This window comes from Rhincodon typus, chromosome 4, assembly GCF_021869965.1.
Source record: "Rhincodon typus isolate 14 chromosome 4, sRhiTyp1.1, whole genome shotgun sequence".
Lineage (NCBI taxonomy): Eukaryota > Metazoa > Chordata > Chondrichthyes > Orectolobiformes > Rhincodontidae > Rhincodon > Rhincodon typus.
In genome coordinates this window covers 114,471,889-114,498,795 of record NC_063335.1, presented here as the reverse complement: position 1 = coordinate 114,498,795, position 26,907 = coordinate 114,471,889, and the positions used below count along the sequence as shown (strand labels likewise).

At 43.4% G+C, this 26,907-nt stretch overlaps 1 protein-coding gene across 4 annotated transcripts; it reads right to left on the bottom strand.

Moving 5' to 3' along the window:
• Nucleotides 1-194: 194 nt before the first annotated feature.
• On the bottom strand, nt 195-25,196 carry LOC125482942 (transmembrane and ubiquitin-like domain-containing protein 1). 4 transcript variants are annotated; one of them, XM_048595888.1, is made up of 4 exons: nt 20,123-20,348; nt 11,903-11,994; nt 5,449-6,405; nt 195-1,712 (listed from the first exon to the last, which is right to left on the bottom strand). In XM_048595888.1, the coding sequence occupies exons 1-4, from the start codon at nt 20,213-20,215 to the stop codon at nt 1,361-1,363; spliced, it is 1,494 nt and encodes a 497-aa protein (XP_048451845.1). In that variant the 5' UTR covers nt 20,216-20,348; the 3' UTR covers nt 195-1,360. The 4 variants fall into 4 exon arrangements, with proteins under 4 accessions (XP_048451845.1, XP_048451848.1, XP_048451846.1 ...); XM_048595891.1 differs by lacking the exons at nt 11,903-11,994; nt 20,123-20,348 and adding an exon at nt 25,097-25,196; XM_048595889.1 differs by lacking the exons at nt 11,903-11,994; nt 20,123-20,348 and adding an exon at nt 24,826-24,946.
• Between the last annotated feature and the right edge of the window lie 1,711 nt (nt 25,197-26,907).

Genomic DNA, 26,907 nt, shown 5'->3' with positions numbered 1-26,907 from the left:
CAGTTCAAGAGCAAATTAGAGATGAAGGACAAATGCTGGCTTTGCTGGAAACACTTGATTGTCTGAAAGAATAAAAAATCTGAGGGGAGATTTTTGACCTTGTTGGGAAATGGGCTGAGACTCTGCAATCAGAGTGGGGATAATGGGCAGGTAATCCTAGCAGCAACGTAATTGATATATCCCATAAGAATCTGTCAGGGCCTCACTATATACCATGTTTATTCACAACTTGACAATGTGCTGTAAAGCTACGTATCCAAGTTCACCAATGACACAAATACAGGTGGCAGTTTAAGCATTGTAGATGAAACAGCAAAACTCAAATACTGATAAGATTGTGAATGGGAAAACAGAGTTCATCTTTGCCCAATGAGAGGTCCGAAAAATAGTAGAACAGAATATTTGGTTTATGGTGAAAAGCCTGTAAATGGTGAAAAAGATACTTGGGGACCAGCTGGATGTACAGATCAAAAAGTGATGAACTGCTGTAGAAATCAATAAACCTCATGGGATGCTGACACTTGTATAGAAAGGACTAGAATACAAGGGAGTAGAAGGCAAGCTTCAGCTGTGCGAATTCCTGGCTTGACCTAAACCTGAAACATTATGTGCAGTTCAGGGCACCACACATTAGGAAGGATATACTAGTCTTCACAAGACAGCATTGTAGATTTACCAGATTGATACCTAAATTCAATTTAGGGTGATATTTGATGGGGTTAGTCCAACTTGGGTCGGTAATTCCTGGCATTTACCTTACAGATTTGATGGAAGGATGAAAATATCAAGAGGAACAGGGTGGCTAGAAAGAATTTTCATTAGTTAGGAAGTTTAGAATGAGGGAGAAAATTGAAAAACGACTGCCAGACTATATGGATCATCGGGAAATGAATTTGGGATTGGCCCAAAGAGCTAGCAGGGCTATGACGGGCTTAATAGCTTTGCATTTGCTGTAAAATTTTAGTTTCAAATGGTCAGTCCACAGTGTGATGGAAAAGCTGATTCCACCAGCAGCAGGTCCATTTAATAAGGGCTGCCGCACAGTCTGCTCTTCCTTTTTGATGGGTCTACCTCCAGGTGACCACCAGGATAAGAGCTCCACTGCGCCATCTGTGGAAATGGTGGGGGGATATGGGAAGTCTGAAAAATGTCCAGACTCCAGCCTCAAGCTACAAAGAGCTTTATGGATGAAAATAGCATTGTCAATCACAGCTCTGTCACAAAAAGGTTAAATCACAGCAGTAATATAATCATCAGACCTTCTAAACCATCTTGAGTTTAATTGATAAAAAGTAGAGCTTGTCAGTCCCAAGTCTAGTGTCCCTGGTGACTGGTTCCAGGATTGGTTGTGGCTAGAATCTCACCGCCTGTAAGCTCCAAAAGCCACAAAGCTGAACAGAATGGTGATGCCCACAAGTGAGATGGTGGCAGGTGCTGTGAAGAACTGTCGGTAGTTGATCTGGTAATACCACAGCACCGAAAGCATGAGGAAGAAGATTGGCAACATTAGGCCCCCAATGTTGAGTGTGGTCTCAGTGTGCTCAGCTGCGTGACTCCCTGCAGGTGACTGAGGTGTGGCATTCTGCGAGATATGGCAATGAATGACACAGTTATTGATGATGTGAAGCGAGGAGAGCGTCCGTGTGTCGTCTCCGAGTAGCTGTCCCTGATAGATCAGCCGGATCTGGTGTTCCTGGTGAGGAAAGTGAATCCTGGAGGGAGGGTATAAAGAGAGGGGAAACAAACAGATTAACAAGCAGCCAAAAGGTACGGAGGCTGGGAGACAGCACCAATAACCCTGACAAAACCATACACTGCTTCAGCCGCTACCCAGACTATGTTTATTTATACACAAACACTTCAGTCGCTGCTCTCGTGAAGATTCTAACTCACGCTGGGCTTTAGTATCAGAACAGGACATTCTCAATAGCTCTCCCACCTAATCAGTGTGCTCCAAGTCTGAGTTGGGACATGCAGTGCCGGCAACATGCCTGACATCAATGTTGATTGAAGTTTGTCTTTACTGGGATTAAGGGGGCGGGAGGGTGGTGGTAGTCGGGAGAAGGAAGAGGAGGAGGAATACACAGACACAGCACAAGTAAGACACAAACATAGACAGAGGTCAAGCTTAATGGCCTAACTTCTTTTCTATGTTACCTGCACACAAAAACCAGCTGTGCAGAATGTGCAAACACTAAGCAGCAGCATCTGACCGTGACAAAATACAAACAGGACAGATTATCCAGCACTCATCTTCACCTGGACCCACTGGGAAATCCGCTCACCCTCAACCTGCACCCAAACTCACTCTCGACCCTTACTCACTTTGACACGTAGGGGGACCCACCCTCACCCCCAACTGCCAGTGGCACTTGCATTCACTCCTAACCCGCCCACATCTTTGACCTGATCTGGCAGGACTCTCAACATGCCCTCCCTCCTGATCTAGCAGGGGTGCCTGTCCTCACCCCTGACCCACCAGGGGTACCTACCCTCATCCATGAACCATAAGGGGCACCAGTCCTGTGCCTGACTGCAATGGAAACCCACAGACAAAGTGAGGAGTTTACAGATTCACAGAATTGTTATGGTGCAGAAGAAGGCCATTCAGTCAATTCAGCATACATCAGTTCTCTTCCCTACTTCCATTTTCCTGCTTTTCCTCATATCTCTGCTCACCATTTCTGTCCAAATAACCATCCAACGCCCTCGAAAGCTTCAATTAAACGTGCCTCCAGCACATTTCCAGGCAGTGCATTCCAGACCCTAAATACTCACTGAGACAGTGAGAACTTCTTTAAATATAAAAAAAAGGCAGAGTATTGCCAAAGTGCACATAGGCCCTTTACAGGACGAGCTGGGGAAATAATAATGGTGAACAGGAAATGTCAGAGGAGTCGAATAAATACTTTGCAGCAGTCATCACAGAATAAGACATTAATAGAATCCCAAAAATAGTAAATAATCAAAGGGTAAAAAGTGAAGGGGAAATAAATATGATAACTATCACCAGAGAAAAAGTAATAGGGCTAAAGACCGATAAGTTCCCTGGACATGGCGGGATGCATCCTAGCATTTTAAAGGAAGTAGCTACAGTGATAGTTGGTACACTGGCAGTCATCTTCCAGGAATCCTTAGATCCTGGAAAATACCCACAGGATTGGAAAACTGCCAATTTAACAATTTCTCCAGCAATTTCTGCTTTTTGTGCCACTTATTCAAAAAGGACACAAAAAAAAAGACAACTTTAGTCCAGTTTGCTTATCATTTGTTATGGGAAAACGTTAAGAGTCTATTGTAAACAATGTAATGGAAGAACATTTAGAAATACATAATATGATCAAACATAGTCAGCATGGCTTCATAAAGGGGGTATCATGCCTGATAAATTTATTAGAATTCTTTGAGGACGTAACAAGTTGGATAGATAAAGTAGGATGGATTTGGATTTTCTGAAGGCATTTGATAAGATATCATACTTTAAGTTACTTGTTAAGAGCCCATGATGTTGGGGATCCCATCATTAGCATGGATGGAGGATTGGCTAACCAATAAAACAGTTAGGATAAGGGGGTGGGTATTTTCATGACAGCAACCTATAAGTAGAGGAGTGCCAAAGGGATCAATGCTGGGGCCTCAATTATTTATAATATATATTAAGAACTTGGATGAGGAAAGTGAATTTACTATAGCCAAGTTTGTGATTGACATAAAAATAGGTGGGAAGGCAAGTGGTGGGGATGACACAATGAATCTGCAGTGGGAGCTGAGTATTATTTAAACAAGAAAAGACTTCAAAAAGATACAGCAGAGATGTTTGTGCGTTGTGCTTAAATCACCAAAATCCAAGCTAATCAGATAATGTGGAAGATAAATGGAACGGCCTTTATTTCAAAGTGAATTTAGTACAAGTATATAGTATCAGTATATAGTTTTGCTAAAACTATACTGTCAGAATGGTCAGACCACAGTTGGAAGACTGAACAATTTTCATCCCTTATCTAAGGATCGGTACTCTAAGTTTAGAAGGATGAGAGGGGATCTGATTGAAACTTACAGAATACTAAGAGATGTGGATAGAATGCTCATGGAGAAGATGTTTCCACTAGTGAGAGAGACTCACACCCAAGAGCACAGCCTGAGAGTGACGGAATGACCCTTTACAACTAAGATAAGAAGGAATTTCTTTAGCAAGTGGATGGTTAATCTGTAGAGCGCATGTTGCTGAAGGCCAAGTCGGTGTATTTCAGACAGAGATAGATAGGTTCTTGATTGATAAGGGGATCAGGGTTAAAGAGAGAAGGCAGGAGAATGAGGTTAAGAAACATATCAGCCATGATTAAATGGCATAGCAGACTCGATGAGCTGAATAGCCTGTATCTTCTCCTATATCTTAAGGTCTTAAGATATACTGGCATTGGAGACAGTTTAGAGAAGGTTCTTTTTATCTTATTCATCGACATGGCCATTACTGGCTAGGCCCATCCCTAATTGCCCAGAAGGCAGTTCAGAGTCAACCACATTGATGTGAATGTGGAGTCACTTGTAGGTCAAGGACAGGTAAAGAAGGCAGTTTCCTTCACTAAAGGACATTAATGAATCTGATGGGTTTTTCTGACAATCAACAGTGGTTTCATGGTCATCATTAGACTCTTAATTCCATAATTCTATTGAATTCTAATATCACCATCTGCCATGGTGCGATTTGAAACCAGATCCTCAGAGCATTACCTATATCTCTGGGTTAATAGTTCAACACTAATACTACTAGGACATTATTGCCCTAGTGAGGCTTACTAGGTTGAACATAGGTACACAGTGACTTTATGAGGAGAGGTTGAGTAGATTGGGCTTGTACCCGCTGGAGTTTAAGTGAATGAGAAGAGACATTATTGAAATATATAAGGTTTTTAGTAGGCCTGATACTGTAGATCAGAAAGGTTGTTTCCCCTCACGGAAGAGTCTAGTTACAGAGGCCATAAAATCAAAGAGTAAGGGGTCATCCATTTAAGACAAAGATGAAGTATTTTTTCTCTGAGGGTTGTGAATCTGTGAAATTCTTTACTGCAGAGGCTTGCAGAAGCTGGTTCTTTAATTACATTCAAGGCTGAGACAGATAGATTTTTCAGCAGGAGGGAATTGCGGTTATATGGAAAAAGCAGGAAAGCAGAGTTCAGGATTATCAGATCTAGCCATGATCGCATTGAATGGCAGATCAGATTCAATGGGCTGAATGGCCTACTTCTGCTCCAATGTCTTATGGTCACAGTAGATACCAAGAGAAAGGGTGTGTGTGGGACAGACAGAGCGTTAGAAAGCAGCGTGCACCAAGAGAGAATGACAGACACACATTGGATAATGAGTCATGCTATAAATTGTCTGCCTGATGGAATAACTCCATGAGCAGACGTGCCATAGAATTGAAACAGTGCTGAGTGGGGTTTTTACCTCTTTATATGTCCAATTGTGTCTTCAGGTCTAACCCGAGCTATTTTCTCAGTGTCATTCAAAAACTTTAGCCTCAGCAGCATGAAGTTGTCCTCAGTACAGTCACTGTCTGAGCTTTGGTCATCAACGTTTAGAGTCTCCAGTTCCTCCCTATCACCAGCAGAGGTCACTCGCCGACGTAACTGCACAGTATCATGTAGTGAGGTAAGCGATTCAGGCACATCATCGATATCCAGCCGCTCAGCCCCTTTCTCAGTGGGAGATGTCTCATGTTTGGCTAAAACCTCTTCCTCCACTTCATTCCCTTTTGCTTTTTCCGGAGCTGCCACCTCCTCATACTGATTCGCTCTCCCTTCCTCCTCCTCGCTCTGCTTCTTCCTCTCCCCTTCCTCCTCCTCGCTCTGCTTCTTCCTCTCCCCTTCCTCCTCCTCGCTCTGCTTCTTCCTCTCCTCTTTGCTCTGCTTCTTGCTCTCCTCTTCGCTCTTTATCTTCCTCTGCTTCTTCCTCTGCTCTTCGCTCTTTATCTTCCTCTGCTTCTTCCTCTCCTCTTCGCTCTTTATCTTCCTCTCCTCTTCCTCCCCCTCGCTCTTTATCTTCCTCTCCTCTTCCTCCCCCTTGCTCTGCTTCTTCCTCTCCTCTTCCTCCCCCTCGCTCTGCTCGTACTCCTCAGCAGTGCATTCTGACTCTGCTGCGTTGGTTGCAGTTTCTCCTTGGTCTGGTGAGTGGTTGCTCAGAGAAGTGCAGTGGGGCTGCTGCTCCTGTGGGGCAGCTACAGGGGGATCCTCGGCTGGTCGTGAGTCCTGATCAGCTCGTTCCACAGTGCGAGTGGAAGCCCAGGCCAGGACCAACACTAACACCGTGAGAACCAGGCCGAAGAGTATGGTGACCTCATCACCGACTCCTTCAATCACTGCCATGACACAGATTACCGACTGCCAGAAGCACTCAACTGGGAGACTGAAAAAAATCAAAAAGGAAAACAATGAGCAGCAAGATACTCAAAGATGATTTCAGGAAACAATCTGAGCGAAAACAAAATGACCAGGAAACCTCGTGAATTAACACAAACATCATTCAGAAAGTATCTTTTTCTTGTTCATGGGATATGAGCATTGCTGGCTGGATCAGCATTTATTGCCCATTCCAAATTGATGAGAGGACAGATGAGAGTTACCACATTGCTGTGGCTCTACAGTCACAGGTAGGCCAGACCAGGGAAGGACAGCAGTTTCAATAGCGTGCGGGAGGAATACAGCAGGTCAGGCAGCATCAGAGGAACAGGAGAGTCGACATTTCGGGTCAGGACCCTACATCAGGGCTGGGGAAGGGGAAGGAGAAGGGACCTAAGAAACAAATAGAGGGAGGAGGGGTGGTGGGGCTGGTGGAAGGTAGGTGGGTTGCTGATAGGTGGATGCATGTCGAGGTAGTGGGGATTAGTCAGTGGGAAAGATGATGGACAGGTTGCGTCAGGTCAAGGAGGCGGGGATGAGAGGGAGGGTTGGACATGGGATGAGGCCAGGGGTGGGGAGGTTTTGAAACTGGTGAATTCTATGTTCAAGCCATCAGGCTGTAGGCTCCCGAGGTAGAACATGTGGTGTTGTTCCTCCAGTTTGAGTACTGCATCACTGTGGCACTAGAGACAGCCCAGGATGGACATGTCACCAAGGGAGTGGAGGGGGGAGTCAAAATGGTTGGCAACCAGAAGGTGTTTTGATTATAGCATACAGAGCACAGATCAGGCACCGAGTCTCCGCTTGGTCTCACTGATATAGAGGAGGCCACATTGGGAGCAATGGATACAGTAGTCCAGGTCGGAGAATGTACAGGTGAACTCCTGTCAGATATGGAATGTTTGTCTTGGGCCTTGGATGGAGGTGAGAGGGGAGGTTTGGGGGCAGGAGTCGTACCTTCTGCAGTTGCAGGCAAAGGTGCCATGTATGATGGGGTTGATGGGGAATGTGGAACACGCCCATGCCCTCCACCTCCTCCAAGACTTTCAATTCCCTGGCCCCCAACACCTTATCTTCACTGTGGACATCCAGTCCCTGTACACCCATATCCCCCACGCAGATGGCCTAAAACCCCTCCGCTTCTTCCTTTCCCGCAGGCCCAACCAGTCCCCCTCCACCGACACTGACGCCCTCACCTGCTTAATGGAACTCGTCTTTACCCTTAACTCCTCCCACTCCCTACAAACTAAAGGGGTGCTCATAGCCATCCCCTTGGGTCCGAGCCATGCCTGCCTCTTGTAGGATATGTGGAACAGTCCCTCTTCCGCGGTTACACTGGCGTCATCTCTCACCTCTTCCTCCGCTACACTGATGACTGTATCAGCGCTGCCTCGTGCTCCTATGAGCTTGAACAGTTCATCAACTTTACCAACTCCTTTCACCCTAACCTCAAATTCACCTGGACCATCTACGATACCTCCCTCCCCTTCCTGAACTGCTCCACGTCCATCTCTGGCAACCATCTCAATACCGACACCTATTTCAGACCCACCAACTCTCAAAGCTACCTTGACTACACCTCCTCTCACCCATCCTTCTGCAAGAATGCGATCCTTTACTCCTAATTCCTCCATTGCATCTGCTCCCAAGATGCGGCGTTCCCCTCCTGGACATCCCAGATGTCTTCCTACTTCAAGGACCGCAACTTCACTCTTCTGTTGATCCAAAATGCCCTCAACTGCATCTCTTGCATTTCCCGCACTTCTGCCCTGAAACGCCCTCCTCCCAACAAAAATAAGGACAGAATCCCCCAGTTCTCACATCCGACCAACTTCTGCATCCAGTGCATCATCCTCCACCACTTCTGCAACCTGCAATCCGACCCCACCAAAGAGATATTTCCCTCCCCACCCCTATCTGCCTTTCATAGGGACTGCTCAGTCCACGACTCACTCATTTGCTCCACACCTCCTCCTTCCATTTATTTCCCAACTCCCTTCCCCCTCCCCAGTCCTGATGAAGGGTCCCAACCCGAAACATAGATTTTCCTGCTCCTCTGATGCTGCCTGACCTGCTGTGTTCCTGCAGCTCCACTGCATTGACTGACTCCAGCATCTGCAGTTCTTGCTATCTCTGAAGGACAGCAGTTTCTTTCCCTAAAGGACATTAGTGAACGCAATGAGTTTTTCCTGACAATACAGAGTGGTTTCATGGTCATCATTAGAGTTTCAATTCCAGATTTTTATCGAATTCTAATTCCATTGTCTTTCATTGCGACATTCCAACCCAGGTCGAGAACATCACCTGGGTCTGTGGATTAATAATCTCGGCCACCAACTCCCCTGCTAGCGCTGATTATTAGAACCTGTTATTGGGAATGGAATTACTGAGTGAGACAAAAGATGCTCTGTCAAAGACAGCCAGCTCAGATTTAAAAAAGGGAAGTCAGATCAGGGTAAGTTGAATTTTTTTCTGAGGTAACTTGAAATCTATAGTCATTTTAAATATCACTTAATATCTGACATTTAAGAGATTACAAGACCATTATGTGCAACCCACCCGTGCAGTCAAACAATTTTAGCTCCACATTACCCAGTGAATCTACAACGTATGGTGCATGCTTCAAGGTCAATCTCTCCTCCCCAAGGTGCAGTGCCCATAACTGACCCCGCTCACTCAGAACAGAGTCTGACTGCAGCATTGTTTCAACCTTCACTTTTCAATTTACGCCAGCTTTTTGTGATTCTACATTTGATCTCTGCAACTTCAGGCTTCCAGGTTTTTACCATTTACAAATTTCTCTGCTCGATCTTTCTTCAGTTGAAAACAGATCACCGCACATTTCCCCACAAGGAACTCCAGCTCCAGAGTTTTATTTTCTCCCTGAATGTATCAATGTACCTGTGCAACTTACTGCTCTACATGAGTCACCTGACTTAATGAAAACAGATAGAAACTATTTCTTCTGTTGGGGGAGCCCAAAAAGAATTAGCTGAATAATTGTGATACACCATTGAAGGAGGAGATGTGAGGAAGCACTTTGACACACTAAGAAGAGTGGAAATCTGGAGCTCTCTCTGTTTTGGTATGTGTCTCCGATGGATCTTTGTTGGGAAAGGGCTACAGTATCAAGTCCAATGAGTTAAGACAGAGATCAGCCATAATTGTGTAGAATAATGAACAGGCTCAAGGGGCTGAGTGACATCCTCCAGCTCCCTACTTCACCTGGGCCCACATGCGACTAATTCTCACAACCCCAAGTTTTGACAAAGCAGGAAACAAACGAGGGTCTGGAGAGAAGAACCAAGATGGAAAAGCTTTTCAAAAATTAGAATGTGTATGAAGACATCACTTGATGAATGTTAAAACAAAGGAAACTTTTAAGAATCATGACACATTCGGCCAATTACAGCCTCTGAAACAGACAAGCAGTCACCGAAGGTTTCTTGTGGTGCTGTGGTAGTATCCCTACCTTTCAGCCAGGAGGCTGAGGTTCATTCCCACCCTGCTCCAGAGGTGTGTAATAACATCTCTGAACAGGTTGATTAGAAAATAGATTTTTTTAAGATCTATATCGGGACAACTAGGGAAGGGCATGTGTCACCACCTTAAGAACAGACAGCTGTCAATTTTTAAAATTACTACACATTGATACCCAGCACTGTAGGATAACAACATTGTACCACGTAGTAGGCTCTTGCTAATTGCTAGAGATTATGTTGACGTTCTGTGATTGTGGCTCACTGAACTCCCCGACAGAGTACTGTGCATCTGCCTGGCACAGGCCAGCGTGCATCTTGTTGATACTGAACTGAACACAACTGTGTGTATCATATCTGGAACCCTCTGCTCAGCACCCCTCTCCTGGCTTACTGTCTTCGCAATAACACTCCCTCACGAAAAACTACTATCTAGTTTAAATCATCTTTGCTCCACATCACTCACTCACGGTGACATGATCAATGCACTTTGTGCCCCGATTTCAAGTCAGTGCTCTGTAGGGACCACACTTCCTGAGCTAGCAGGTCTCTTGCAAACATCCTCTGCATCAAGGAATGGGAAACACAGGAAGTCACTAACAACTTTCTTGTGACAAACTCCATCTATTGAATGGCTGGCTTTGAAATTCCACAGCGACAGTGATCACAAATAAACAGGGTCAGGACAAACCAGGGCCCCTGTGCAGTCAGAGATACTACAGTGTGGAGCTGGAGGAACACAGCAGGCCAGGCAGCAGAGGAGCGGGAAAGTTGACATTTCGGGTCGGGATCCTTCTTCTGAAAACCCCTGTGCAGTCAACCTGCACTGCTGGGACCTCAGTGCAAAACTGTAATGCACTTGTGGAGAGAGACAATTGATGCTGCATATTGCCAAGGAGTGGCCCATTTACAGGGGTGACAACTTGATTCTAGTGATTTGCATTCACTAAACAATAAATTAGTGCCCTAAAAGAGAGTGGGGATGTCAGACAGGACTCAGCAGTGAGCTATGTGTACATTGCAAGCTTAGAGCAAATGAATCTCAGGACAGATAAGATGCATGAAGGTCCTGAAGAAAATAAGGGGAAAAAATTGCAGGAACTCAATTGCATAAATTACCCATAACTCACTGGATACTGGAGTGGAAAAGACAGAAATTTGCCCAGGTGTGTTCTGCACACAAAGTGCAGGACAGTTTAACACAGCCAAAGGATTTTTTTTCTTTTGCTGGATGTGGGCATCACTGGCTGGTTCAGCATTTATTGTCCATCAGTAGCTGTACTCAAATGAGGTAATGGTGAGCTGCATTCTTAAACTTCTACTGTTCTTAGGGTGTACATACACACACGATGCAGTTAAGCAGGGAGTTCCAGGATTTTGACCCAGTGAAGCTGAAGGAACGGCGATATGTTTCCATGTCAGGACAGTGAGTGGCTAGGAAGGGAACTCACATGTATTTGCTGTATTGTCCTTCTACAGGGTTGAAGTCACAGATTTGCAAGGCACTATCAGAGGAGCCTTGGTGAGTTGCTGGAGTGAACCTTGTAAATGGTAAACATTGCTGCAACTGAGCATCAGTGGTGGAGGGAATGAATGAAGGATGTGATTCCAATCATGCAGGCTGCTATGTCCTGGATGATGTCAATCTTAAAGTATTGTTGGAGGTACATCCATCCAGACAAATTGGAAGTATTCCACCACACTCCCTTGGGAAGGTGAGTCGATCATTGCAGGGCTCCTAGCCTCTAGCCTGCTCGTGAAACCACAGTAATTATGTGGATCATCCAGTTCAGTTTCTGGTTAATGGCAATATCCTAAGACCACTGAATGCCAAGGGCAATGGTTAGAGTTGAAGATGGTCACTGTCTGGTAATTTTGTTATGTAAATATTTCTCACCACTTGTCAGCCCAAGCCTGGATGTCGCCCAGGACAGGCTGCACTTGGATATGGACTGCTTCAGTACCTATAAGTCATGAATGGTGCTGAACATTATGCAATCATCACTGAACATTCCCACTTCTGACCTTATGATGGAGGGAAGATCATTGATAAAGCAGCTGAAGTTGATTGGGTCTAAGTCACTACCATGAGGAGCTCCTGCAAGGATGCCCTGAATCTGAGATGCAGTAAATTGAAGAGTAGAGACAAGGCAAAAAAAAAGGTATAATTATGGGAAATGATAATATAGAAAGAGTACAAATCCCAAGTTAAGTCAGCAGATAAGGATAAACAATACAAAAATAACAAGAAGGACAAAACTAAAGCCTCTGCTTTGGAACAAAACAGACTATCGCAAATGGAAATAACAATATTATCTACATGGTAGGATAGAGATATTGTTCCAGGATGACACGGATTGGAATCTGAATATTGAATTTAACAAGGACAGGATCCTAGGAGAAGGTAGAGAGGTAGCTCTCTTAGTTATTATTACCACAATAGTTAATATTACCTCAATAGAAAGAAACCATCCACGTTTACAAAATCAACATATGGAAGTGCTTTAGGCAGAGATGAGAAATTAAAAAGTCATTACTAATGGGAATGGTGCACAGGCACCCAAATAATAACCACACAGTAGGATGGAGTATAAAGTTCTTAAAACATTTTAAGGACAGTTTCTTAAAACAGTACATTCTGGGATGACCCAGAGGACACTATACTAGACCAGGTATGGCATAACAAGATAATATCTTGCAGCTACTCCTGGGATTGCCGGCTTAAAGATTTTTTTTTTTTTTTTTTTTTAAAAAAAAGAGTTATTATAGTCATTATAGTTTAATAATAAGATCTTTCCCCCTATTTTCTTTTATTAACATTCAAAAAAAAAACAAACAACCAAATTCGAAAAATCTTTTATAAAACAACTTTTTAAAGAGGCCTACAGTGAATGGCTGAGTTTTTTAATTCTTAATTCAGAAATTAGAAACGTTTATATGCATTTTAGAGGATTTTCTTTTACATTGCAAAGGTTTTGTTTTGAAAAAACCTGATTTTTTTTAAAAATAAGGAGTTATGTTTTCATTCTGGAGAGTCCTACCCGTGGTCAGCTCCAGAGAAGATTTTCTTTTTCTTTGAGGAATTTATTGAAGCGGAATCATTTTTATTCCGTTAATCAGCTAAGTGGTTGATTTATTTAATTTTTATATGTTTCATATATATATTTTCTAAATTTTTTTTTCCATTTTAACATTATTTTCTGTAGGTAATGAAAGGCAGTTTATTTTATATATAAAGTGTTATAGAAACCTTTTTTAGGCTTAATGCTATTAAGGCCATATACAAGGTACAGAGTGAGATGGCTAGTAGATTTAGAAAGGTTATTACCCAGCAGGATCAGTCAGATAGATGGGTGACTATCAGGAAATGTGAGAAGTCTCCGGTGGCTATTCCTCTATCAAATAGATATTCAGTTTTTAGAACTGTAGAAGGGGATAGTCCCTCCAAGGAAAATGAAACAGTCAGTTATGGGACACTTGGAACGATTCTTATGTTAGACAGTGTTTGACAAGATTTAACAGAATTATTGTTCTAGAGGGCTGTCCTGTCAGGGGCATGGGCAGGAAATTCTGTGGCAGTGAGCATAAATTTAAGATGGTTTGTTGCATCCCTAGTGCTAGGATTAAGGATGTTTTGAAACGTCTCAGGCATATTGTTAAAAGTGAGATTGAGAAGCCAGAAATTATTATACACATTGGTAAGAATGACATGTTTAGGGAAAAGATTAAAGCAGCACAGAATGAATTTGAGGTTAGGTAGAAGATTAAAAAATAAAACCTTAAAAATGGTAATTTCTGGTTTATTTCCATTGCTAAGCTCAAACGAGGGAAGGAACAAAAGGTTAAAGGAGACAAATCAATGGCTGAAGAGCTGGTGCATTGTTCAGGGATTCAGGTTTTTGGACAATTGGAATGTCTTATGGGATAGAAAAGACCTGTTCAAAAAGGATGGATCTAACCTAAACTGGAAAGGGACCAATATCTTAGCAGGGAGATTTGTTTATTCTATTAAGGGAGACTTTATAATATAGGGAAGATGAGTGGAGGAATTCTAAGTAGCAGTGTAAATGGAAGGATTGATGGGGTAGGTTCTGAATGTGAGGAGAGCACATCAATTAGAAAAGAAAAGTCAGCGTATGTAGTAACTTTGAAGAACTAAATTGCATTTATTTCCATGCAAGGGGTCTTACAGATAAGCCTGATGAACTTAGGGCATGTTTAAGAACATGGGATTGGGATGTCACAGCTACAGGTATTTCTGCTATAACGCATGTTTCATTAATGTGAATTAACTGTAATGCAATTGATAAACAATGGATGCTGTTTGGATAACGCAAACTTTCTGCTGTACAGTAGAGTGATTTTCTATAGTGATCTCCCTTTAACGCTATTTTCTATGGCAATTTTCCATAGTGTGAGGGCACACAAGAACGCAACTATCGCATTATAGGAGAAATACCGTATTACAGAAACTTGGCAGAGAGATGGACAAGACTAGCAGCTCGGTGTTCTGGGTTTTAGATGCTAAAGGGAGGATAGAAAAGGAGGTAAGAAAGGAAAGGTTGGGTGGGGATGGTGGGTGGTGGTGTTTTTGATTAAGGAATACATTACTGCTGTAACTAGGAAAGATATTTCTGAAAAATCGTCCAGTGAAAATATATCGGTAGAAATTACAAAAAATATAAAACAAAGATCACTTTGATGGGATTGTACTATAGACCCCCCAATAATGAGAGACATTGAAAAACAAATATGTAGTGAGATTTCATATACATGTAAGCACAATAAGGTTGTAATAGTGGGGGATTTTAATTTTCCAAACATTGACTGGTACTACCACAGTGGTAAAGGTTTGGTGAAGAATTTGTCAGATGTGCTCGAGAAAATTTTCTTTATCAATATGTGGATGCTCCTACCAGATAAGGAGCAAAACTAGACCTTCTTTTGGGCAATAAGGCAGGGCAGGTGACTGTAGTAAAAGTAGGGGAACACTTTGGGTCTAGCGATCATAATTCTATTAGTTCCATGAAAGTTAAAGTTTCAATTGGAGTAAGGCAAATATTAATGGTATGAGACAAGAACGTTTAAAAGTTGATTGGAGTAGACTGTTTGCAGCTAAAAGGATGTCTGACAAGTGGGAGGCATTCAAGAGCATGAGGATGAGAATTCAGTGGCATTTTGTTCTGTTAGAGTGAAGAGCAAGGCTGGTAAGATTAAGGAACAATGAATGAATAAAGATATTGAGATTCTAGTGAAGAATAAGAATTTTTTTTAAGATATGGACAACATGGTTCAACTGAATCGCTTAAACAATATAAAGAGCATAGGGACATTCTTGAGAGAGAAATCAGGAACACAAAGACAGGATATGAGATAGCATTGGTAGATGAGGTTAAGGATAATTCAAAGAGATTCTATAAATACATTAAGAGCAAGAGGGTAACTAGAGTGAGGGTTGGGCCTCTTAAAGATCAAGGAGGTCATCTTTGTGTTGAACAACAGGAGATGGGAGAGAGATACTAAATTAATATTTTGTGTCAGTTTTTGCTGTGGAGAAAGAAATGGTGTCGAGAGAACGCAGAGAAATAAACTTTAAAATAACAAAGACAGTTCACATTACTGAAGAGGAAGCTTGGGAGGCCTTACAGAACATAAAGGTGGATAAAATCTCTGGGATCTGATCTAATGGATACTGTTGGGGGAGATGGCTCACCAGGGGAAGGCAGCAGTAGCCAGGTTCTTGGCACCGTGGCTGGCTCTGCTGTACAGAAGGGCCGGAAAAAGAGTGGAAGGGTTATAGTCATAGGGGATTCGATTGTAAGGGGAGTAGATAGGCGGTTCTGTGGTCGAAAATGAGACTCCCGATTGGTACGTTGCCTCCCAGGTGCACGGGTCAGGGATGTCTCAGATCGACTGCAGGACATTCTGATGGGGGAGGGTGAACAGCCAGCTGTCATGGTGCATATAGGCACCAATGATACAGGTTAAAAACCAGGATGAGGTCCTACAAGCAGAATTTAGGGAGTTAGGAGCCAAGTTAAAAAGTAGGACTTCAGACGTAGTAATCTCAGGATTGCTACCAGTGCCACGTGCTAGTCAGAGTAGAAATGAAAGAATAGGCAGGATAAACGAGTGGCTTGAGAGATGGTGCAGCAGGGAGGGGTTCAGATTTTTAGGACATTGGGACCAGTTCTGGGGGAGGTGGGACTATTACAAATCGGACGGTCTACACCTGGGCAGGACTGGAACCAATGTCCTAGGGGCTACTTTTGCTGACGCTGTTGGGGAGGGTTTAAACTAATGTGGCAGGGGAATGGGAACCAAATGAGGAGGTTAGTGGACAGTAAGGAGGTAGTAACTAAAGCCTGTAAGGAACTAGGTAATGAAGTCAGTGTGACTAAGGAGAAGAGTAGGCAGAGAGCAGATGATGAAGTGACAAAGTTGATAGATGAGGGAAGGGCTGTAAATGTCATATACATGGACTTCAGTAAGGCGTTTGATAAGGTTCCCCATGGTAGGCTGATGGAGAAAGTGAAGTTGCATCAGGTCCAGGGTGTACTAGAGAGATGGATAGAGAACTGGCTGGGCAACAGGAGACAGTTGTAGTGGAAGGGAGTTTCTCAAAATGGAGAACTGTGACCAGTGGTGTTCCACAGGGATCCGTGTTGGGACCACTGTTGTTTGCGATATACATAAATGATCTGGAGGAAGGTATAGATGGTCTGATTAGCAAGTTTGTAGATGACACTAAGATTGGTGGAGTAGCAGATAGTGAAGGGGACTGTTGGAGAATGCAGCAGAATATAGATAGATTGGAGAGTTGGGTGGAGAAATGGCAGATGGAGTTCAATCCAGGCAAATGCGAGGTGATGCATTTTGGAATATCCAATTCAACAGCGAACGATACGGTAATTGGAAAAGCCCTGGGGAAAATTGATGCACAGAGAGATCTGGATGTTCAGGTCCATTGTATCCTGAAGGTGGCAACGCAGATCGATAGAGTGGTCAAGAAGGCATATGGCACGCCTTCATTCATTGGACGGGGTATTGAGTACAGGAGTTGGCAGGTCATGTTACAGTTGTATAGGACTTTGGTTCAACCACATTTGGAATATTGCGTACAGTTCTGGTCACCACATTACCAAAAGGATGTGGATGCTTTGGAGAGGGTGCAGAGGAGGTTCACCAGGATATGGCCTGGTATGGAGGGCGCTAGCTATGAAGAGAGGTTGAGTAGATTAGGATTATTTACATTAGAAAGACGGAGGTTGAGGGGGGACCTGATTGAGGTCTACAAAATCATGAGAGGTATAGAGGTATAGTGGATAGCAAGAAGCTTTTTCCCAGCGTGGGGGACTCAATTACTAGGGGTCATGATTTCAAGGTGAGAGGGGAAAAGTTTAAGGGAGATATGCGTGGAAAGTTCTTTATACAGAGGGTGGTGGGTGCCTGGAACGCATTGCCAGCAGAGGTGGTAGAGGTGGGCACGATAGTGTCATTTAAGATGTATCTAGACAGATACATGAATGGGCAGGGAGTAGAGGGATACAGATCCTTGGAAAGTAGGTGACAGGTTTAGATAGAGGATCTGGATCGGCGCAGGCTTGGAGGGCCGAAGGGCCTGTTCCTGTGCTGTAATTTTCTTTGCTCTTTGTTCTTTGTAATGTATCCCAGAATGTTGTGGAGGTAAGGGATGAAATTACAAGAAACCTTGCAGAAATATTTGCATCATCTATAACTACGGGTGAGATGCCTGATGACTGGTGGGTGGCTAATGTTGTACCTTTGTTTAAGAAAAATTGTAAGGAGAAAGCAGGGAACTGTAGACCTGAGAGTCTGACTTCAGTTGTAGGAAGTTGTTGGAGGAGATTATAAAAGATAGGATTTATGGACATTTAGAGAGGCAAAAATTGCTTAGGGATTGTCAGCATTGTTTTGTGTGAGGAAAATCGTGTCTCACAAACTTGATTGAATGTTTCTGAGGAAGTTACCAAAAAGATGATGATAGCAGAGCAGTAAACATTTATTTGGATTTCAGTAAAGCCTTTGACAAGGTTCTGCATGGTAGACTAATTAACAAAATTAGATCACATGGAATTCAGGGTGAGCTAGCCAATTAGATACATAATTGGCTTAAAGGCAGGAGACAGAGAATAATGGTGTAGAGACAGTAAGAACTGCCAATGCTGGAGTCAGAGATAACAATGTGGAGCTGGAGAAACACAGCAGGCCAGCAGCATCAGAGAAGCAGGAAAGCTAACATTTCGGGTGGGACCCTTCTTCATAAATGGGTAATGGTGTTGAGTTGCTTTTCGGACTGGAGACCTGTGACCAGCAGTGTTCCACATCAAGCTGGACAGGGTTCAGAAGAGATTTACCGGGATGTTACTGGGTATGGAAGGTTTGAGTTATAAAGAAAGGCTGGAAATGCTGGGACGTTTTTCACTGGAGTGTTGGAGGTTGAGAGGTGACCTGGTAGAAGTTTATAAAATAATGACAGGCACAGGCGGCACAGTGGCTAGCACTGCTCACAGCGCCAGGGACCCAGGTTCGATTCCACCCTTTGGAGACTGTCTGTGTGGAGTTTGCACATTCTCTGTGTCTGCATGGGTTTCCTCCAGGTGCTCCGGTTTCCTCCCACAGTCCAAAGATGTGCAGGGTAGGTGGATTGGCCATGCTAAATTGCCCATAGTGTTCAGGAGTGTGTAGATTAGGTGGGTTACTCATAGGAAATGCAGGGGTAGGGGAATGGGTCTGGGTGAGATGCTCTTCGGAGGGGCGGTGTGGACTTGTTGGGCCGAATGGCCTGTTTCCACACTGTAGGGCCTCTATGACACTCTATACATACAGTTGATGAATCATCATAGAATCCATACAGTGTGGAAACAGTACATTCGTCCCAACAAGTCCACACCGCCCCTCCAAAGAGAATCCCACCCAGACCCATTACCCATGTCTAACTCAACTAAACATCCCTGAACACTATGGGCAATTTAGTATGGCAAATGCACCTACCCCGCTCATCTTTGGACTATGGGAGGAAACCCAAGCAGACATGGGGAGAATTTGCAAATGGTGGTTGTCTTTTTCCTAAGATGGGGAACTTCAAGACAAGGGGACACATTTTTGAGGAGAGAGGAGACAGATTTAAAAAGGACGCAAGAGGCAAATTTTTTATACGGAGGGTGGTTCACATGTAGAATAAACTTCCTGAGGAAGTGGTGGATGCAGGTACAATTACAACATTTAAAAGACATTTGGGTGGATACACGAATAGGAAAGGTTTGGAGGGATATGGGCTGGGAACAGACAGGTGGGGCTAGTTCAGTTTGGGATTATGTTCAGCATAGACTGGTTGGACCGAAGGATCTGTTTCCGCGCAGTATGACTATGACTCTATAAAGTCATACTGAAGTTGGGGGCATGTATTTAAAGTGAGAGGGGAAAGTTCAAAGGAGACATGAGGGGCAAGTGTTTTTTTAGAGAATGACAGGAGTGTGGAACGCACTGTGAGGGGCAGATATGATAAGATTTTTAGATAAGCAGATGATTATGCAAAGAATGGAGGGATATGGACCAAAGGCAGGTAGAAAGGATTAGTTTGATTTAGCATCTTATTCAGCACAACATCATGGGCCGAATAGCCCATTCCTGTGCTGTACTGTTCTACATAGGTTGCAACGATATGACCGAATGTCATATTCATTGTGGGAGGAAGCAGCATAGGTTAAAGGCTAGTATTTTAAACTAAAACAAGGAGTCATGAAAGCATGAAACCAGAGCAAGCTAAAAAGTGAACAGACTAATTTAACTGACTGAGAGAATTCCACTGCATCTCTGTTGACCTAAGAGGGAGATCCACCATCCATGGTTAATTAGAAATGTTAAAGATTGTATCAACTTTTTTTTAAAAAGCATATAATTGGCTAAAGATGGTTAGCAGGTGAGAAGATAGGAATAAATATAAAAAGACGCAAAGAATAAAACAAGGATGGCAAAATGAGTGTATGCAAATAGGCTAGGTAGCAATATAAAATAGTAAGCATTTCTACAGCTATGTAGAAAGAAGGAGTTAGCAACGTGAGCATTAGTTCTATAGATCATAACTCTGGAGAATTAATCCTGGAAAATAAGTAAATGGCAGGCAAACTGAGCAGATATTTTGTATCAGCCTTCACTGTCGAGGATACAAGTAACATCGCAGAAATACAAGAACAAAGACTAACATTTATACTGCATGCTTACCGGTAGGTAATTGGAGTCACTGTTGTACTTGCATGCTATCTCTATGTTAATACACAGGGCCCTGATCTTTGCAGACACAAAGAACATGTACATGCATTGAACCTGTCTCAACAAAACAGGTGACAGCCATTCTCTGGTTCATTCTAATACCATGACTAATCAGGGTCAAACTGTATGGTTTAAAATATAAACAAAGCCTGACAGGTAGCTGTCAATTAGCACCGACAGGTGCATTCTCTCCAGCAACACCTTTACCAATCCAAGAATCCACTTGCTAATGAATCAGCCCTCTCCACTCATGAAGTATGAATGTTGGCTTTCTCCTTAAGATGATATTCTTGCGAATTGCCCTGATGAGTGTAAGACAAAAAGTTTCATCAAAATGTATCTCAGGACTTAGGTTTTAACAGAAGCATCTACATGACATAATTGATGTATTGGGTACAGTTTTCCAAAATTACATATAAGGAGAAGGTTCCATCAGGTTGAAAAACAGTGAATGTAATGCCTGAAAGTAAGCATGCAGGTCCAGAAGGCAGTGAAGAAAGCAAACAGTATGTTGGCCATCACAGTGAGAGGATTTGAGCACAGGAGCAGGGATGTCTTGCTGCAATTGTGCAGGGCCCTGGTGAGACCACACCTGAAGTATTGTGTGTAGTTTTAGTCTCCTTATCTGAGGAAGAATATTCTAGCTATGGAGGAAGTGCAAGGAGGGTTTACCAGGTTGATTCTTGGGATGGCAGGAATGACGTAGGAGCAGAGACTGGATCAGTTCGAACTATATTCACTGAACTTTAGAAGAATGAGACATGATCACAGTGAAACTTATAAAATTCTAACAGCACTAGTCAGTAATTGCAAGAAGGATGATCCCAACGAGTGGGAAGTCCAGACCAGGGGTCACAATTAGGGGGCGGCAGGGTGGTCCAGTGGTTAGAACTGCTGCCTCACAGCAGTTTCCTCCCATGTCTGCATGGGCTTCCACCCACAGTCCAAACATGAGCAGGTTAGGTGGACTGGCTATGAAAAATGCAGGGTTACAGGGATAAGGTAGGGGTGTCGGTCTGGGTGGGCTGCTCTTCGGAGGGTTGCTATGGACTTGATGGGCCAAATGGCTGCTTCCAAACTGTAGGGATTCTATGATTCGAACAATCCAAGGATATAGCTTAGGCCATTAATGACTGAGTTTAGGGGAAATTTCTTCACAAGAGAGCGCGAGCCTGTGGAATTCTGTACCACAGAAATTGGTGAAGTCAAAACATTGAATACTTTCAAGAAGGCATTAGATATAGTTCTTACGGCAGAAGGGATCAATGAATATGGGGAAAATGCAGGAACAGGGTACTGAGTTGGATGATCAGCCGTGATCTCATTGAATGGTGGATCAGGCTTAAGAGCTGAATGGCCTACTTTTGCCCTTATTGTCTATGTTTCTATTTGAAAAGGGAGAAAGAGGAAACTGCAAGCCAGTTAGCTTAACATCTGTCACAGGAAAACGTTGGAAGCCACAATTAAAGTTGTTATCGTAGGGCCATTTGAAAAATTCAAGCTGATAAGGTGGAGTGAATGGGGTTTTGTAAAATGGAAATTGTATTTAACTAGCTCATTGGAATTCTTTGAAATAACATGTACCGTGGATAAAGCAGAACCAGTGGACACAGCAGACATGAATGTAATAGAATTACTAGTAAGTACTATCTACAAGATGCACTGCAGAAATTCACCAATGATCCTCAGACAGCACCTTCCAAACCCACGACCACTTCCATCTAGAAGGGCAAGGGCATCAGACATATGGGAACACCACCAACTCCAAGTTCCCCACCAAGCCGCTCACCATCCTAACTTGGAAATATGTCGCCATCCCTTCACTGTCGCTAGGTCAAAATCCTGGAATTCCCTCCCTAATGGCATTGTGGGTCAACTCACAGCAGCCCACATCCCACGAATGAATTGAAAAAAATTGTATATTGAAGAAAAATCAGTGGTGCGGTAAATAGTGAGGAGAAAAGCCATAGTGTCCTACAGAATGATATTGACAGGCTGGTCAGATGAGCTAAACAGTGGTAGCTGGAATTTAAACACAAAAATTGAAAGATGATGCATTTCAGAGGACTGACAAGGCAAAGTAATACACATTAAATGGTAAGACCCTTGGAAGTACAGAGGTTCAGATGAACCTTGGTATGCATGTGCATAAATGCTTGGAGGCAGCAGAACAGGTAAATAAGAAGGTTAAGAAAGCATACGGATATATGTCTTTATTATTCAAGGTGCTGAATGCAAGAGCAGGGAAGTAGCTGTTCTTAAACCTGTTTGGAACTTCCTTCCTGAAAAGGCAATGAAAGGGGGTGGAGTCCATGAATATTTTTAAAGCAAGGCTTAAGTAGCAAGATTTTGAATGAATCAGGGAGTCAAGGGTTATGGGGAAAGGCATTTTTAATAAAGATCACACTGTAGGTCCTGCTGCAGTTCAGCAGCAGCTTGAATTTCACATTCATATTCATATAGAATAGCAAATTACTGATGAAGAGGAGGTGTGAGAATGATTGTCTATTAGGATTAAGTGACCAAACCCATCTAAGATGCTGAGAGAAGTCACAAGGAAATTGCAGGAATACTGGCCACAGTTTGATACAGCTATGTTGCCAAATTTGGGAAATTCAACATACTACAGCGTTATTCAAAAAAACATGCAAAAATAAATCCAGCAACTCCAGGTTAGTCAGTTTAACCTCTAATGAAAATGCTTTTATAAACAATAATCTAGGACAAAGTGGATAAGTCACTTGGACAAGTACTCCCAGATGTGGCCGAACTTATTGAGGAAAGCCATTACAGGTTTGAGAAAGGCAAATCTTGGTTAAATGACTTGATTGGGATTTTTGATGAGACAAACAGAGAAATGGATGCAGTTAATGCATTTAATATGGAGTATTGAACTTCCAAAAGGCTTTAGATGAAATGCTACATAACACACTGATCAGTAAAGTTAGTGTCATTGAAGTAAAGAGATATTGGCAACAAGACAAAATTGACTAATTTGGTAAAGCGAACACCAGACCTATGTTAATAACCACAACTTGGGTGCACAGGGTATGGCTGAATTCGTAAGAATTGTGAACTGAAAAGGACAATGATAAACTCTAGAATGACACACACAGATGGGTGGAATTGCAGATGACACTTCCTTTATGCTTTATTCATTAACAGGATGAGGATGTCACTGGTGAGGGCAGCATTTATTGCCCATCCCAAATTGCCCAGAGGGCAGTTCAGAGTCAACCACGTTGCTGTGGGTCTGGTGTCACATGTAGACCACACCAGGTAAGGATGGCAGTTTCCTTCCCTAAAAGGACATTAGTGAACCAGATGGGTTTTTCCCAACAATCAGCAATGGATTTGTGGTCATCATTAGATTCTTAATTCCAGATATTTTTATTGAATTCAATTGCCACGGCAGGATTCAAACTCAGGTCCCCAGAATGTATTTCCAGGTCTCTGGATTAACAGTACAGCGATAATACCACTAGGCCATTGCCTCCCCCTTTACTACTTCATGTAGTTAAAACTGTAATATTTTGGTGGGAACAGGAGAGACAATACAAAGAGGATGAAACTGTAAATAAGGTGTATTTGCAGAGGTACATGTACAAAAATCATTTAAGACAGGTTGAGAGAGCAGTCAATAAAGAATAGAGTATCCTAGCCTTTATCAATAGGGGCAGAGAGTACAAGACAAAGGAGGCTATGCTGAATTTGTTTAAAATAGAGGCTCAGCCTCACCTCAAGCAGTGTTTGGGTATAGGCTATGCAACCTGGAGAGGAGGCATTGGAGAAGTGATCTTCTCAAGCATACAGAAGAGATTCATCTTGACATTTCCTGCATCAACTAGAAGCTGCAATGAGAAGCGCACAAGAGATAGCGACGTGTACTATCTACAAGTTGCACTGCAGAAATTCACCAAATATCCGTGGCCTTCCAAACCCAGGGATAGTAGGAACTGCAGATGCTGGAGAATCTGAGATAACAAGGTGTAGAGCTGGATGAACACAGCAGGCCAAGCAGCATCAGAGGAGCAGGAAGGCTGACGTTTCGGGCCGAGACCCTTCTTCAGAAATGAAGTTCCTCAATAAGTTCGGCCATTTCTGATGAAGGGTCCAGGCCCGAAAAGTCAGCATTCCTGCACCTCTGATGCTGCTTGGCCTGCTGGGTTCATCCAGCTCTACACCTTGTTATCTCTTCTTCCAAACCCAGGGCCGCTTCTATCTAGAAGAACAAGGGCAGCAGATACATGGGAACACCACTCAATTCTCCTCTAAGCCGTTCACTATCCTGACTTGGAAATTTATCGCCGTTCCTTCACTGTTGCTAGATCGAAATCCTGGAACCCTACCCGTTCTCTGCCCCCCAACGGCAATGTGAGTCAACTACAGCAGTCTCAAGAGGCAATTAGCCACGTCCCAGGAAAGATCATTTTGTAGCATTCACCGCACAGGAAGATCCCAAACCAGAATGGATGGAGGTCTCTGGGAGAGGGACCTCGAGAGAAGGCGGCACTACCACCCGCGTCTCTACCTGGGCCGGGGCCACGGGTTGAGACCTGCTCCGGGCCACGCCCAGAGGCATCTGACACCGCGGCTGGGCTGGGTTCACAGGCAGAGCAGTCTCCCCGGTTCTCCCGGCAACAAGCGGTACTCACAGTACGGGGTGGTGGCTCCATGTTGTTCCCGGGCCTCTCGCTTTGGCTCAGGCTCAGCGTCAACTGCAGGCCGCGGGGCAGCGTCGCGTCGTGACGTCAGCACTCCGGATCGCCCGGCTCACGTCACGACTCTGACGTCGACACGCCTGTTTAGGTCATGACGCCGGGGTGCGTACGATCATGCCACAGGGTTCAGCGCGCTTGCGCACTGTTAGGGATAGTATACTGAGCTACAGGACAGAATGTTGGTGGCTTTCCACCCTTCCTCTACCTTTCACATTGAGGCGAGAAGCACCGCTATTCTGTCTATGGGTGGTAGAACATGTACAGCCTCTGTACCGGTGAAGGGTAATGGCGGACGAAGTTCCCAGCGTACTCGGCGAAGAAGAAAGTCATGTATTGAGCAAATGGGAACCTCGGCTTTTATTGGGAGCAGCCAGCGGCGCAAGGCCCTCTGGGAGGCAGTTGCCGCCATTCCCTCTCCCAGTGAAAAAGTAACTTCTCCATTAAATAACGTCTATTTCAATCTAAGTGCGCCCAAATGCCTGAAAACCAATCAGCGGTAGTCACTTCATAAAATGCTGTAAATATTTCCCTGACTACAAGTCATTTGTCCGACTGCAGCCTCTTTCAGGTCAAAAGCGATTATAGTGTGGTGGAAAGGCTTGAAAAGCTAGTTTGTTCTCATCAGATGGAGCAGATTAAGAAATAATTGAGAGAGATGTTCAAAGCTAACCACTAAATTCAGAAGGTCAGTAAATAAAGTTGGCTGGACGACTGCAGCATAGTTTCATTTCATGCACTGATTGAGGTTACAATGAAGAACACTCTTTCTCAACCTCTGCCCTCACTTGTGGTTAGGTGACCCTCAGGGTGAACTAGTTAACTCTCGCTCTCTCTCTCATAAGAGATTAGCCTATGATCTGGTAGAATTAAGGTGACACTTCCTCTACTTCTATAGATTCAGCAGTGAAGGGAAATAGAATGTTGGCCTTTATTTCAAATGGAATGGAATAAAAAAAAGGAAGTCTTGCTAAAACTACGTAAGACAGACGCCAGACCATGAAGACAATGAGCAGATTCGTCCCCTTGTCTAAAGATAGATATACTGGCATTAGAGGCAGTCCAGAGAAGGTTCACTTGGTTCTTGCCAGATGTGGAGGGATTGTCTGACAAGGAGTGATCGAGTGGGCTGTCATTTTGAAGAATGAGAACAAACCTTATTGAAGCATATAAGATTCTTAAGGATTGACAGTGTATGTGTAGAAAGATTGTTTCCCCTTGAAGGAGAATCTAGGACCAGAGGGCATAATCTCAGAATAAGGGGTCACATATTTAAGAGAAAGAACAGGAGGAATTTTTCTCTCTCAGAGGGTAGTGAATCTGTGGCATTCTTTACCACAGAGGGCTGGGTCATTGACTTCTTCTTCGAGATAGAAAGATTTTCATCAGTCAAGGAATTAAGCATTATGGGGATAAACCAGGAAGGTGAAGTTGAGGACTGTCAGATTAGCCACGATCTCATTAAGTGGCAGAGCAAACTCAATTAGCTAAATAACCTACTTTTGCTCTTAAGTCTTATGGTCTTATAAATCTATGAAATATTTGAATAGAGTAAATATTTAAATAGAACAGTTTTTAATGCCTGAAATAGTGAAATCTGGGGATCTGGATTTAAGGCTACTTGTAAATAAATCAGTAGGGAGATGAGGAAATTGGTTGGATTGTTAGATGGATTGAATAAGTGTCTACAAAAGCATTGGAAATACACAGAGAGAATAAAGAGAAGACACACAAGGATGAGATCAGAAATGCATGGTATATTTCAAGAAAGAACAGGTAAAATGTTTAACAGCTCTTATTGCTTAATATTCTGGTGATTGAAGCAGAGTGACATTGGGTCAAATCATTGGCTTTAAGAACAAATACTGGAAATTCATACGTGAAATTTCACTTTCTGAAGGCTGAAAGTCCCCTTACTGAAGATGTGCAGTACACCTCTATTACTTGAATAAAACAATTGGGCAGCAGATCGATAAGACTGTAAGATGAACGAGCAGAAGCAATCCATTCAGCCCATCA